The 13,569-nt window shown below is 47.0% G+C and overlaps 1 protein-coding gene across 3 annotated transcripts in view; it reads right to left on the reverse strand.

Annotated features, from left to right (window-relative positions):
* Positions 1 to 202: 202 nt before the first annotated feature.
* Positions 203 to 13,569, reverse strand: part of ccdc102a (coiled-coil domain containing 102A) — a 55,859-nt gene continuing 42,492 nt past the window's right edge. For all 3 annotated transcript variants that reach the window (XM_084925888.1, XM_084925879.1, XM_084925897.1), the window contains exons 8-10: positions 7,756 to 7,926; positions 6,886 to 6,989; positions 203 to 4,505 (exon numbers count right to left, since the gene is read on the reverse strand). In XM_084925888.1, the coding sequence (XP_084782014.1) occupies positions 4,373 to 4,505; positions 6,886 to 6,989; positions 7,756 to 7,926 (408 nt within the window). In that variant the 3' untranslated portion in view covers positions 203 to 4,372. The remainder of the gene's footprint in view (positions 4,506 to 6,885; positions 6,990 to 7,755; positions 7,927 to 13,569) is intronic.

Below are 13,569 nucleotides of genomic sequence, written 5' to 3' on the forward strand. Positions count from 1 at the left end.
CTGACGACCTTTCACGGTGCTCGGACGTTCGTGTCCTGTGCAGAACTTGCCCTCGACCCTGCTAACTACTGTCTCATTAGTGCCCGTGTGGAGCTAAAGCCGAGGCTGCTTTACGGAGTTCTGCAATAAAGGCGGTGATTACTGTGACCCACTCATGAATAAATCACAGCGCACACAGAGGAAAAACACACGGGGACTCGTGTTCGTATGTACAGCTGACATTTATAGAGCTAATAGAAAACACGGTGGTACAGATCATTTATAAAAACTAAACCAGAACAACAACATAAATAGCAGGAATACAGAATCCTGGTCAGTACAAATGTCTTGGTCCCCTTCCAGCATCAGAGTCGAGGCAGAGTGAAGGCGAGGCAGGTGGAAGATGAACGAATGAATGGATGAATGGTTTATTGCTGTCACAGCGGCATCGTGTGACTGTTTCATGAGTGGATCTTTCTGAAGTGTTTGGTTCTCAGATCGCATCCTCAGAGCTTCCCATCCTCCCTCACAACATCTGGACACTCGACATGAAAATGCTAAATACTGAGTCATTACAGGAAGCTTCAGCTCCCAGACTGTGACGGCCGATCATTTGGGTCTAAATCGTCTTTGTCTCAGGGACGTTTCACCTCAAAATCCAGAGCACCCCTTCCTGTTGTTAGTGCAGTGTCAGAAACACTCATTGGGAATGCTTTTTTTGCAGCTACCTACGGTGGCCCTGAAAGGCCAAACGGACTGCAACTTAAGAAAACACCAGCAATAAGAAAAACGCTGCAAAAGCACACAAAACACAACGGAAATAAGTGTTTCTGGGGAGACAATAAGCCGATGGACCAGTTGCGGGAACCAAAACATGCTCGGTAAGTGTGTTTTAATCTCATGATTCATACACACGATGGCACGGTGGTTAGCACTGTTGCCTGAGTTCAATTCCACCATCAGGTCGGGGTCTTTCTGTGTTTGCATGTTCTGCCCGTGTTTGCGTGGGTTCCCTCCGGGTACTCCGGCTTCCTCCCACCGCCCAAAGACATGCACTTTGTGAGGACAGGTTAATTGAAAAATTGCCCATAGGTGTGAATGCAGGAGTGAATGTGAGTGCGAATGGTTGTCTGTCCCTGTTAGTGATGGGTCGTTCGCGAACGAAATGGCTCTTAGAGCCGGCTCTTTGACGTGAACGACGTGAGCCGGCTCCTTATCACGAGCCGTCACGTGGTTTTTTGTTTTTTTTTTTCTTTCTCTCTCTCTCGCACTTTTTTCCGCTTCACTGCACGCGAGCCTTGTGTTTTACGCTGGGCAGAGGGGGGAGGGGCGGTAGTTACACTCAGTAGCACAGGAACAGAGCCAGAGAGAGAGAGAGAAAGAGAGCCAGGGACAACAACGTCACATTAGAAAGGTATAGTAATCATCCACAACTATTTTCGGTTGCAGATGATAAAGGATTCAGAAAGTTTATTCATGCAGGTCCATATGACAGAGAATATGCATGTTCTTTTTGTTTTCATATTATAATTTATATTTAATTGTGTTGTGGTTTGCAGTGTTTTGTGTTGTTTTCACTTTAAATTTGTAAAAGGAAAAAGCTGAAAATTTAAATTGTTAAAAGTTGAAATGTGAATAGTTGATTTTTGTATTATATGATTTATTTATTACATTTTATGTGGAGTGAATAAATAAAAGTATATTTACGGTGGCCCCTACAGACAAAACACATACAAACTTCAAATCACGTACGAACTCTGAAGCACGTAAAAACTCCAAAACACGTAAAAACTCCAAAACATGTAAAAACACGTACAAACTCCAAAACACGTAAAAACTCCAAAACATGTAAAAACACGTACAAACTCCGAAGCACGTAAAAACTCAGAGCACATAAAAACTCAAAACATGTACAAAAGACAACAGAAGTGCTCCAGGATGCTGGGCACAGTGTTGAGCTTTTGTTACCTCGTGGCTACACAAGCCAGCAAGTACCAACGACCGGATTTTTTGTGTGGTAATAACAGGTAAATGAACTTTTTTTTAAATTATTTGAATATATAGGAGTGCCTGTGTATAAATACACAAACAATACACACATGCTTTCAATTATGTAATTTAAGTGATCTAGTAGCTCTGCTTTGGAAGTTCAGTTCATGCTAGAAATGTGTTTTGGAGTTTGTATGTGCTTTGTCTCTGGGGGCCACCGTATATAATTATATATAAACATATATAAATAAAACCACTTTTTTTTTACGTTAGTAATTCCTTTTGTGCATAATTTTATATTATTGTTAATAATAAATTAATTAAAGCAACAAAACAACCTGAAGAGCCGGTTCGGAGCCGAAAGAGCCGGCTCTCTAAAAAGAGCCGGCTCTCTAAAAAGAGCCGGAAATCCAATCACTAGTCCCTGTGTGTCAGCCCTGCGACAGACTGGCGACCTGTCCAGGGTGTACCCCGCCTCTCGCCCTATGACAGCTGCGATTGGCTCCAGCGCCCCCGCGACCCTGAAAAGGAGAAGCGGATGGATGGATTCGTATAATACTGATTCTTAGGCTAACACACTTATCTCTCATCTTTTCTTTCCTCACAAAACCGATAGATCCTCCACATCTTTGAAGTGTCTCCCAGCGCGATTCTTAGCATATTTTGGTTCCTGCAACTGGTCCGTCGGGTTATTGTCTCCCCAGAAACACTTCCCTTGTGCTTTTGAAAACGTGTTTTTTCCTATTTCTGTTGTGTTTTGTGTGCTTTTGCAGCGTTTTTCTCATTGCTGGTGTTTTCTTTAGTTGCAGTCCGTTTGGTCTCTCAGGGCCACCGTAGGTATCTCACCCACTTACTTAAAAACAAAGAAAAACACACACCCTGCAGTTTCATTTAGGGACTACTTTCTTCCCACCGTCTACATCCGCTAAAGCAAAGAAACGCGCAGCGAGCTGGCACAATTTGACGCTCCAGGGCGTCAAATTGTGCCGTCAGCGATGCAGCTGCAGCAGGATGTGACACTCTGAGGTAAGAAGGCTCAGGTGGATGCACACTGACATGGCTGGTGGGTGCAGTTTGGTGGAAAAGAAGGGTTAGGATGGAGGCTCCTCCACGAAACCGCTCACAGAGGATTTGGTTTGTGGATGTTTTCTAGCATGAAACTGAGAACTCACAGGAAGCCTACACAGGTGGATCAACAGGAGACACATGTGCATTTGATTTGGGGAACACCTGAACTCCAGGTGAGAGGCTGATCCCAGGTGTACCCTGGGCTAATGCTAGCTTTAGTGATTATCTCCCTGGAAGCGAGCAGAAAGCAGCTCAGGTTAAATAAAAGCAGACACACAGCCGGAGCTACAGGTGCTCCTGCTCCAAACACTCTGACTCCGCCCTGCCACGCCTCTCTCGCTGACTCCTCCCTCATAGATGTGAAGCTTTCTTTTCCTCACACACTTTAAGCTTCACTCAGCTTCAGTCCTGCTGAGAACACATTATAGTAAACATTACACAGCTCAGCGGGTGTTCTGAATATCTGCTGTTGGCGGGACTTCTTCCTGCAGCCTGGCCCCGCCCACTCACTTACAGAGACTTAAATCGCTCCGAGTGGCCTCAGAAGGGGAGCAGAGGAAAGCGGACGTCTTACACCTGTAAGCCTGTGATTCCTGCAGGTGTACAGGTGCACAGCGTCATGTCATGACATCGTCGCGTGGAGCAGCGTCGCCAGTTTCCTGTGTGTGAATGCTGCGTTCGAGTGATCTCAGCGAGGCCCGTGAACTTTAAACACTTTGGTATTTGGCAGAAAAACTCAAATTCAGAAACACTGCATAAAATAATTTCTCTGTTTGAACTCTTCGAACCTCAGACGGCGCGAAAGGCTTTTCTCCCTCTGGGCGGAGTTCTAATACTGCAGATGTGAATACAGCAGCACAGCTGGAGCAGCTGTGATGCTCGTGACGATGGTGTGAGGTAAGAATGAGCGAGTACGTGGAACGGATAAAAACATGTCGGCTTGTCCTGCTGTTCAGTCTGAGTTAAGTTCTTTTAATGAGGATCAGACGATCCGGACTTCCTGTTCACGCCTGTAACACTCCGGCTGGGCTTCATCCTGCTGTGTGTGTGTGTGTGTGTGTGCGTGTGCAAGGATAACGTCTGTTGTTGAAACGTCTTTGTTCTGCTAAATGATGATTGGTCGAGGACACCGTCACCTGTCGCTGCAGGCGCATGCACAGGTGCGCTGTAAAGCTGATTCGGGCTGAAATGTTGCTCGCTGGTTGGGACTGATTTGCTTTGTGTTGCCAAACATCAGCTTTCAGCCCAGAGCGACAATCTTCACCATCATCACGCGACTGCTGATGCTGGTGTGTGTGTGTGTGTGTGTGCGTGCGTGCAGGTGTGTGTGTGTGTGTCATGGGATCTGGAGCTGCAGTTCCTCGTCCTCCTCGTCCACATCGCTGCTGGGACCGTCGGGGTTCTCAGGACCAAAGCGAGCCGATCGCATCTTCCCGAAGAGACCGGGACTCTGCTGCTGCCGCCGCAGTCTGACAGGAAGACAGAGAGAGGGTTAAAATAACGTCCGCTCACTTCAGTCAAATGGGCTCAGCGACCTCGGGAAAAGTGTGTTTCCAGACACTGCCTGAAATCAGTCGGCGGGCGATTCACCAAAAAAACAGACTTAACATGCTAAAGTGCTAAAAACCTGCAGTTCCTCTGAAGCCCAGCAGGGGCAGCGGTGAGTCAGTCCCCATAGACTCCCATGTTAAAGCTTTCCAGCAGAAATAACCATGTTTACAGCCTGATACACAAACTGATTGGCCTCTATAGATAATATCCTCCTTCGTAACAGCTGCAGAGACGAGGATGTTTGAGCTGTATTAAGTCGACACAGTTCCTGTGTGACTGTTTGATAGCTGGTGTCTATAAAGTGAGGCTGTGCATGTAAAGGCGCTGGATCACAGCGCTCTCGGGCACGCTCTGTTTGAATGACGCTTTCACTCAGACGCAGAGGGGATAGCGGCTGGTTTGCGGTCTGAAAGCAGGACGGAGCGACACCAACGCGAGCAGTCGTCGGCTGAAAGACGAGCGTGTGTGTGTTTGTGTGTAAATCGATACGGGAATGGTTTCCTGACGTGGTCAGCACAGCCTGACAGGACGAGAACTGCAGCTCGTCCCAGACTGAACCAGGGACTCTGTACAACTGTAAAACACTTTCAGCAGGGGTGCGACGCACTTCAGCTGCAAGAGGTCTTGAACGAGCCCCTTTTGTCATAATTTTAATCAAGATCATTGCAAAGTTGGTAGTTCACAATGTGTGCATCACTAAAATAAAGTGGACTTCATTGAATGTTCAAATTATGAAACTGGATGATGCACAAAGACAAAGCCGGTGAACACGCGACTGCCGTGTCAGCCGTGGGTCTGAGGTAAGACACAGGCGTCACAACTGCAACAGATCTCTCAGGTTTCATCCTCGACCGCTCTTACTGTTTATTCACGGGGTCACCACAGCGGCCATCGCCACACGTTTGATGTGGAAGAGTTTCACAGTGGGCGGAACCTCAGGGCTGCTTTTTCTGCTTTGACCTGATCTGGAATCTGCCCTCTTTACTTTCCAGGAAGCGGTTCACTGAGCTCACAGACTTCTATCCAATCAGACTTCAGAGGCACCGCCCCCTGCTGGACGGTAGACAGGCCGCAGGCTTCAGATGCTTTGCAGACCCGGTGTACGACGACACGGCACGCTGTGAGCAGCACAGACAGTCGAGCAGCCGCCGGCAAACTGAATGAAAGCACGAAGAGAAGCGGCGCCCTCGACAAAAACCCAAAACACAAAGATTGTGTCAGTCTCCTCAAGCTGTTGCCATGCCGACATGCCTGTCATTCCGCGACATCAGCAGAGGCATGAGAGAGAGCGAGCTCCCTGTTACTACGGCAACCTGTGACCGGTAGCTCAGTGATTGGCTGCTGGGTGCTGGAGCAACAGCGTGGAGAAAATGGGAGAGAGAGCATAGAGGAGAGGAAGAGAGGAGCGGAGGACTGTGCAAAGCTGATAGAGCTGAGTGACAGGCGCACACACACACACACACACACACACACACACACACACACACACACACACACACACACAGCAAAGCTAATCTCTGAACAATAAATGAAGGCAGTGCCAAGACTCATATTGAGCCTGGCAGCTACAAGTAGGCTGTCAGCTTAAAACACACACACACACAGACAAACACACAGACACACACACAGACACACACACGCTCCTGAAGGTGTGTTTTGAGTAAGAGCCTGTAGAGCTTTTCAGGAGTGTTACTAAACATGCCGACACTCTAGCTGAGCGTAAGTGTTTGTATCAGAAACGGGACAGACTGAGCTGAGCTGCACGTGGAGCTGTGGGAGCTGTGGGAGCTGTGGGAGCTGTGGGCTGGCAGGAAGGAACGGAAGAAGCTAAAGTACAAAATCAACAGACTGTATCTCAAAGATGGATGTTGTCCATGTTGTCAGAAGCGAGATGCTTCCATGAACTGCTGATTTCTCCATCCCGGCATTCCAACATTAGCAGCTTTCGGCGCTGGCTTAATTTTTCAGGCCCAGATGTTGTTGCTTGGATAAAACTACAAGTCCTAAAAACTACAACTCCCCTACTGCCACAGGGCAATGTTAACAAGTTGTTTACAAGCCCAGCATCAGGTTTACGAGAACCAAATTTGCTACAATGTTTTTCATCAAAACTTGTAAATCAAATGTTTTCAGAAATGTTTCTAACATTTTAGCGATATGAGTCATAAATGTCGCGCCGCCGTCGGCCATCACGTTTGTCAAGTCTGCTTCAGCAAATAGTGACTGAGTTCGTATCACAACAGGAAATGAGACAAAGGTGTAGGACACCGGGTGCAAAGAGATTTACGCATATCTTACCTCGACTGTAAGTGTTCCAGCTGCACCTGCAGGTTCTCCGTCTGCTCCACCTGCTCATCCAGAGACCTCTGCAGCTTCCGGGTCTGATTTTGAGACTCATCCAGCTGGAAACGCAAAAAATGCAGACGCATAAATCCCGCTTCAGACTGCACGATATCAGCCAGACAGCACAACTCAAACACGAGACACTGCTGTGGCGCCGAAACACAGCGGTCGATGTGCAAAACGTGTCATAAGGCACAAAACCCGACGCTGTGGCAGCTAGCACGCTTCCATCCAGAGCCAAGGAATATTCTCCACACAGACAGCTTCAAAATGAATATTTAACACTTTAAATACACCAGACCTTTTTATCACCTCAAATTGTCCTGAAAATATTAAGAGGAAAAAACCCACCTAGTCACAGAAGTATTTATCGGTCAGCTGTTCGATTAGTTCAGTCGGTCAGAATCGAGGTTCATAAAGTTTTGAACTGGCTGCTGGTTGGTTTGTCTGACGCTGTCTGGAATAACTAACAAAATCTGTTTGTAGGTGTCAGATCTGACGGTAGCTGATTGGTTTGGCCAGTTGTCTGGTTGTTTGTATTGTTAGTCTGCTGCTTGTTTGTCATTTGCTGGCGGGTCGGTTGGTTTGGTGGAAGGAGGGGCAGTTTTTAACTGACTGCATGTTTTGGTTAGTTGGTCACATGACTGGCTGGTTTGTTTGTGTGTTGGTTGTTCAATGACTGGTAAGGTTCAGATCTGATCTGGTCAGTCGGTTGGTTGTTTGGAATGAGTCATGGAGATGTGGGCGGGGTCAGAAGCTGGATAAGCAGATGAGATCAACCATAATCTGTGACCCAGCCGTATACCTGCGTAGCCGTGTTCCTACCTCATCCTCAGCCTGTCCCAGTTCTTTCTTAAGCTCCTCGACCCTCAGTCGTAACTTTTTAACTTCGGCCTCGTGGCTCTCGACCCTCCGGTTGGCGTGGGCGAGCTCGGCCGTCTTCTCCTGGAACTGCTTCTTTAGCTTAGCGTGAATGTGGCGAAGGTCGGCCAGCTCCTGAGGACAGAGAAAGAGTTCAGACGCTGGCGTTTCCACCTCAGATTCTCACAGCTGATTAACCACGATCAGGAACGACTTCACTCTTTTATCACCCAGGAAATGGCTGACATGTGTTTTTGTTAATGGAAAAGCGACATTAGAGCAACGGTTGGATTTTTTTCTTGTTTTGTGGTTGTTGGCATATTTCATGACATCTGGTCAGATGATCTCTGGCTAAATGCTAACGTTAAATGCTTCAACGTTTAAAAATAATCTGTGAGTTCTGAGTGTTTGAATAACAGACGCACCTTTACACGAACACGTCAGGAGCCTTGTGCTCTTGCGTGAGGATTATATGAAACTGACAGATGAAGCACTTTAAAGCGTGCACTTCCTTATCGTGTGCTGCACGCCGCAGACTTCAGCTTTCTAAAGCAGCTGCAGGCAGAAGCGACCGCAGCCTCTCTGAGGAGCATCGGAACGTGAAATCGTGTCTTCACGAGGGTGTAATTACAGGTAGTTGTGGTCACAGTCGGGTTTAGCACAACAAAAGCTCCATTTGACTGGTTTGCACTTGGAGCTAATGGCAGGATTAATAATGCACCACTGTGTGTCCCCCCCCCCCCAGCCTAATGGCTCCCCAGACAGCAGGAAGCTTTTCTGAACTTACGATGGACAGAAATGAGACGCATACAGTGATAATAAAAGCCGGGGAGTGGGAACATCCTTATTTATCTACATCTGTACTTCTGATCCATCTCTCAGCGTTATTAGGTATTAAATTTTTATCTTATTACTAACTTCGATCTCCTCTATGTCCTCAGTGAGACGGCGCACGGACAGCAGTTTGATTGGAGGAGGAATTCAGGTCCAATCTGTTGTTCAAATAATGACAAATTCCTTCAGACTCTGCACACACACCTCCTCCCCTCCCCCCTCAGTCAGTATTTAAATGATGAATGGTGCACAAATACAAGTGCAAGCTCAGAGCCAGATCAAACAAAGAGAACGGATGATTAAAAGAGGGGGTGGGGTCTGGAAATGAGGGAATGAGGAAGATGAAGAGTGGAGGGTGGTGACTGGAGAGGTGGTGTTTCACAGGTGAAGCATTAGAACAAAGACCAGAGCAGCCTGTCTGCGAGACAGTGGGACGAGGCAGAAGTCCAGGAGGTCAGAAACATGTCTGACATGCTCCTTACTGGTAACGTCTTTAAAAAAGGGGCAACACAGTACTTGCTTAGATGACACACTGCATATTTTCTTGGATTATTTTACCAGCAAAAACAATTCTGGAAGTGTTTAAACCCAGAAATGATCTTTTCCATCCTCTCAAAGTCAGAAGGTTGGACGTCTGGAGTAAAAAGTTTGACATCTGCTTGTTTGGTCCTCCAACATAAAAAACCTCAGTAGATCTGTGAACACGTCCCAGTCAGGGACAGTCATCCTGGGAAACACAGCTCAGCCACGCTCGAGTCGTGACGATGCTTCATCTATTAGCCTAAAAAACAGTAGCGCCTGTTTATGGATTATCATAAACTTTTACCTCCAACGGAGATTATTTTCTGTGATAAACACCTGTGGGATAATCCCAGTGGATCTGTATCACAGGAACCACGGCAATGCTAACTGACCCTCCCAGAGCAGCTTTGCATGATTCACAGTCCAAAATAATCCTTCTGTACCTGATCCTCTGTGCAGCCCCTCAGTTCATCCTCCATCTGAAACCAGCTGTTTTAGCTCCTCCCCTTTTAAGACAACTTTCTTTTGATTGGTTGCCCCTCATAAACATGTTTGAGCAGTTGGTGGGTGGGGTTTCTGCCCCCTCTCGGCACCATCATCTGGATCCAAGGGTAGAAAAAACTGTGATAAACTGCGTATTTAGATTAATCTGAGTTTTTGGCTCGCAGAGATTACTGCACATACAGCGAGCTCATTATTAGAAAGGTTGGACATGTTAGCATCCAACACAGGAACAGGTCCGCTCGATCAGCTACAGCTTTCACTGTAACATTTAATGTCATGTAACCCCAGCTGTGCAGTTTCATCCGTTATCTGTGGCTTATCCTTATCAGGGTCACGCGGACCTATAACCAGCTACCACCAGACATGACATGGGTGTGGTCTCTGGCTCTGCTGCAATGGAGGGGTGGTACGATAAGCACATGGGGCGGTGCCGCGAGGTCGGAGGGGACAGGTGAGAGGGACTGCCACTAATGAACTCTGCCCCTTTTCGGTGTCTGGGGTCGGGAAGGAGTGGTTTGTGTGGTGTGGGAAGGTGCTGGAAAGCGGGCATCCTGGTTGAATACAAACACTGTGGGTCAAAATAAAAGTGCTGTAACCAACAACCGCACGCTGCGTGGGTCCTGATCATCTCACAACAGGCTACGGCCTGGACAGTCTGTCACTCCTGTGGCCACTAACTGCATGTCTTTGGACTGTGGGAGCCGGAGTACCCGAGAGAACCCACGCAAACGCCACACAGAGTCGACCCAGGACCACCGTGCTGCCCGTACAGTTTCATATCCAGGAAAAAAATATAATCATATTTCCAAGTTTAATGAAAATGATTTATTTAATAAAATATGGCTAAATTCAGGAGATAATTACACTTCGTGTGACGTTTCCCTCTCGATGAAGCTCGTCGGTGAGCTGGATCAGGTGATTCTCTGCCACGCCTCAGTGATGCTGCTGCATTTCCCACTCTGACACGTTCGCGGCAGAAAACACAACAGAGGCCGACCCGGGTTCTTGCTCCCCGAGTGCGGCTCACAGAGGTCTGATTGTTGGTTTGTGCTAATTTGCTGCTAAATAAATAAAACTGAACTGTTTTCTCAATGATGACTTTCTGATACTGCAGAACAAACATGCTTTTACACGCGGCGAGCCGTCCCTCGCCGCCTCCATCTTTCCTCATAAACACTGCTCTGTTATTAATAAAGAACCAGACCTGCGAACAGAATCTAGAACGACACATCTCTAAAATCTTGCCCGTCCTTATTTCAGTTAACCGTGCTCAGTGTGAACTCAGTTAATTTACTGCAGGTGATTTAATTTTAATGTCTGCGGCCAGAGAAGTTTGAGGACTTCCTGCTTTTATCTTTAGCAGGTCAGAGACCTCAATATCCCCCCAGTCTTATCATTTCCAGACGATGGCTGTCTGAGAGGGTGGAAGAAGAGGAGAGGACGGGGGAGGGGCGGGAAGTCCCTGACTCCATTAAACATGGATTACAGGACGGCGTATGAGCAGGAATGTTTGCCTTCCTACAAATGTGTGTGTGTGTGTGCGTTACGCTGCGCTGCCTGTTAAATGTTTCTCCTTCACTGCAAAGACCCTGAAGTCTGCTGCTACATCTGCTCACAGAAAACAAAGACACGCGTGCACACACACACACACACACACACACACACACACACACACACACACACACACACACACACACACACACACACTCCCTTCCCCCTCTGTCATGCAGAATTTAGCATTAATTTAGACAGCAGTCCCACAGACGATGAAGAGGAGAATTGGTTTTATAACGAGGGCTGCCCGGGAGTCGTACAGTGGGGGAGGGGCTTGTGCGCGCTTCTCGGAGCGGTTTGGCGATATCGGCTCAATGAAACACAAAGAGGAAGAAAATGTAAAGAGACACAAAGAAAAGATGGAGCAGAAGGAAGTAAAATGAAAGGTTGGGAACAAAAATAGAGCAGCTCACCAATCAGATGCCTCGCTCTTATTTTGAAGGTCTAATCACAATTAACCAGCAAACTCTGCCGTTTCCTGTCCCACGTTTTTTTTTATTAAATAGCTCGTTGAACAGGTCCTTGACAAAAGTCCACCAGGACAAACTTCTTTATCCTTCGGCCATCTTTTCCTCCTCTTCATCAGAGTCTTCCTCGCAGACTACGAGTCACACTCTTCAGCTCGAACAGTGTCTAATTATCATTCTGTCTGACTTCCTTTGATTCATTATGTGTGTGTGTGTGTGTGTGTGTGTGTGTGTGTGTGTGTGTGTGTGTGTGTGTGTTAAATGCAGCATTAAATCAGCCTGACATCTTCATAAATAACCCTGTGGGATGGGCGGTAATGGAGGCCACTTACACTGACAAACACACACACACACACACTTCTGCCACCCACCCTGCTGCTTAATGAGGCCATTTAAAAGGACCAGAGATCATCACACACACACACACACACGCACACACAGTCTGGACCTTGGACCACTGCGGCAGCTCCGTTGTTTGCTGCTGTGCTGGGATCGTCGTCCTGTTTGGTCCGAGCTGTGGGGCAGACGGCCTCACGCTGAGCTCTCTGGTTTTTGACCTGTATTTGAAGCATGAAGCCGTCTCTCTGTTTGCCTTGTAATCATTTATTCCTGATGTTTCACTGACTGTTACCCTCCTTGCAGACTTGTCCCTACAGGCCGTATCAGGTTTATTTGTGACATTTTGAGAAAAAACCTAAATAACCTCCTCACATGGAGACTGTTTATCCACTCACTGATCTTCTTCCAGATGTTTCTTTGATGCAGCATCCAACCCCGCTGAACTCTGGGATGCACACCGTACGGCCTGACCTGACCTCAAACGACTCGACCGATCGAACCGCTGACAGCACGGGGAGGCTCGCCGTGTGACGCCATGCTTGTCGGCAGTAATGAAAGAGAAAATGAAAGCGTGGCCTCTGCTCTCTGTGTGGTTACTCTGACGTGTTTGCTGCCTGTTCATTTTGTGTTTGTAGTTCTTTCATACTCAGAGTTTTGTATTCTTTGTCTTTTGGCATTTTTATCCTGGATCTTTACCTGTGATGGACGGTGTTTAGACTTATGTGTGATTCCTGGTTATTCAGTTCATTCCCAGAATCCTCTCATGTCTCGTCGATGTTACTTCCTGTTTTATTTTGATAGTCTCTTACTCTGTGTGTCTGCTGTCTTCATTCTTGGAGCTCTGAAGCTGTTGAACTCTGACCTCTGTGTTTGGATGTTCACACTTTTTCCTCGAGAGTCCTGCGTTTGTGTTGTGCTGCCAGGATCAGATTTGGACTTTTTTCAGCCTCTCAGCCAAAACTTAAACGTGTTGGTGAAGCAGGAGTGTTTCCTGCCCTGGGAAGGTTCAGATGTTGCCTGATCGTTGATGCGATTGTTTCGCCCGAGTCTGACCTGTGAACTGCAGCAGCATCACACACTTTCACAGGAAGCTGAAAAAAATCGGCCTCAGCTCCGTGCGGAGGCGCGTACAGACCTCAGCACGTCTCAGATGAGCTATGAACCCACCTGAGCCCTCGGGTCACCTGGATCAGGCCACCTTTGCATGGACAGGTGACCTGATCACCTGGATCAGGCTTTCACTTCTTAATGCTGCGACCTGCTGGGTCACAACTCCAGCTGTGCTCTGCTCCTCTCACCTAAATTATTATTTTATTTCATTTCTGCTTCTTTTGCTGATTTCTGTTCGGGCGTTTAATAATTTGCTTTTTATTATCAGTTAATTGTATTTATCCTTGTGTTGGTTTGATCATTTTCAAAGACCTATGATTAGTTTTTGCTGGATTTCTTCTTCTTTCAGGAATTTAAATGATGAGTTTTTATTATCTTTGGTGTTTTCTGCTTGTTTTTTATCGCTGTTGCTGTTCTTAAGTATTTTATGAATTCATTTGGTTACAAC

This window comes from Perissodus microlepis, chromosome 1 (assembly GCF_051167445.1).
Source record: "Perissodus microlepis isolate ML-2025 ecotype Zambia chromosome 1, ASM5116744v1, whole genome shotgun sequence".
Taxonomy (NCBI): domain Eukaryota; kingdom Metazoa; phylum Chordata; class Actinopteri; order Cichliformes; family Cichlidae; genus Perissodus; species Perissodus microlepis.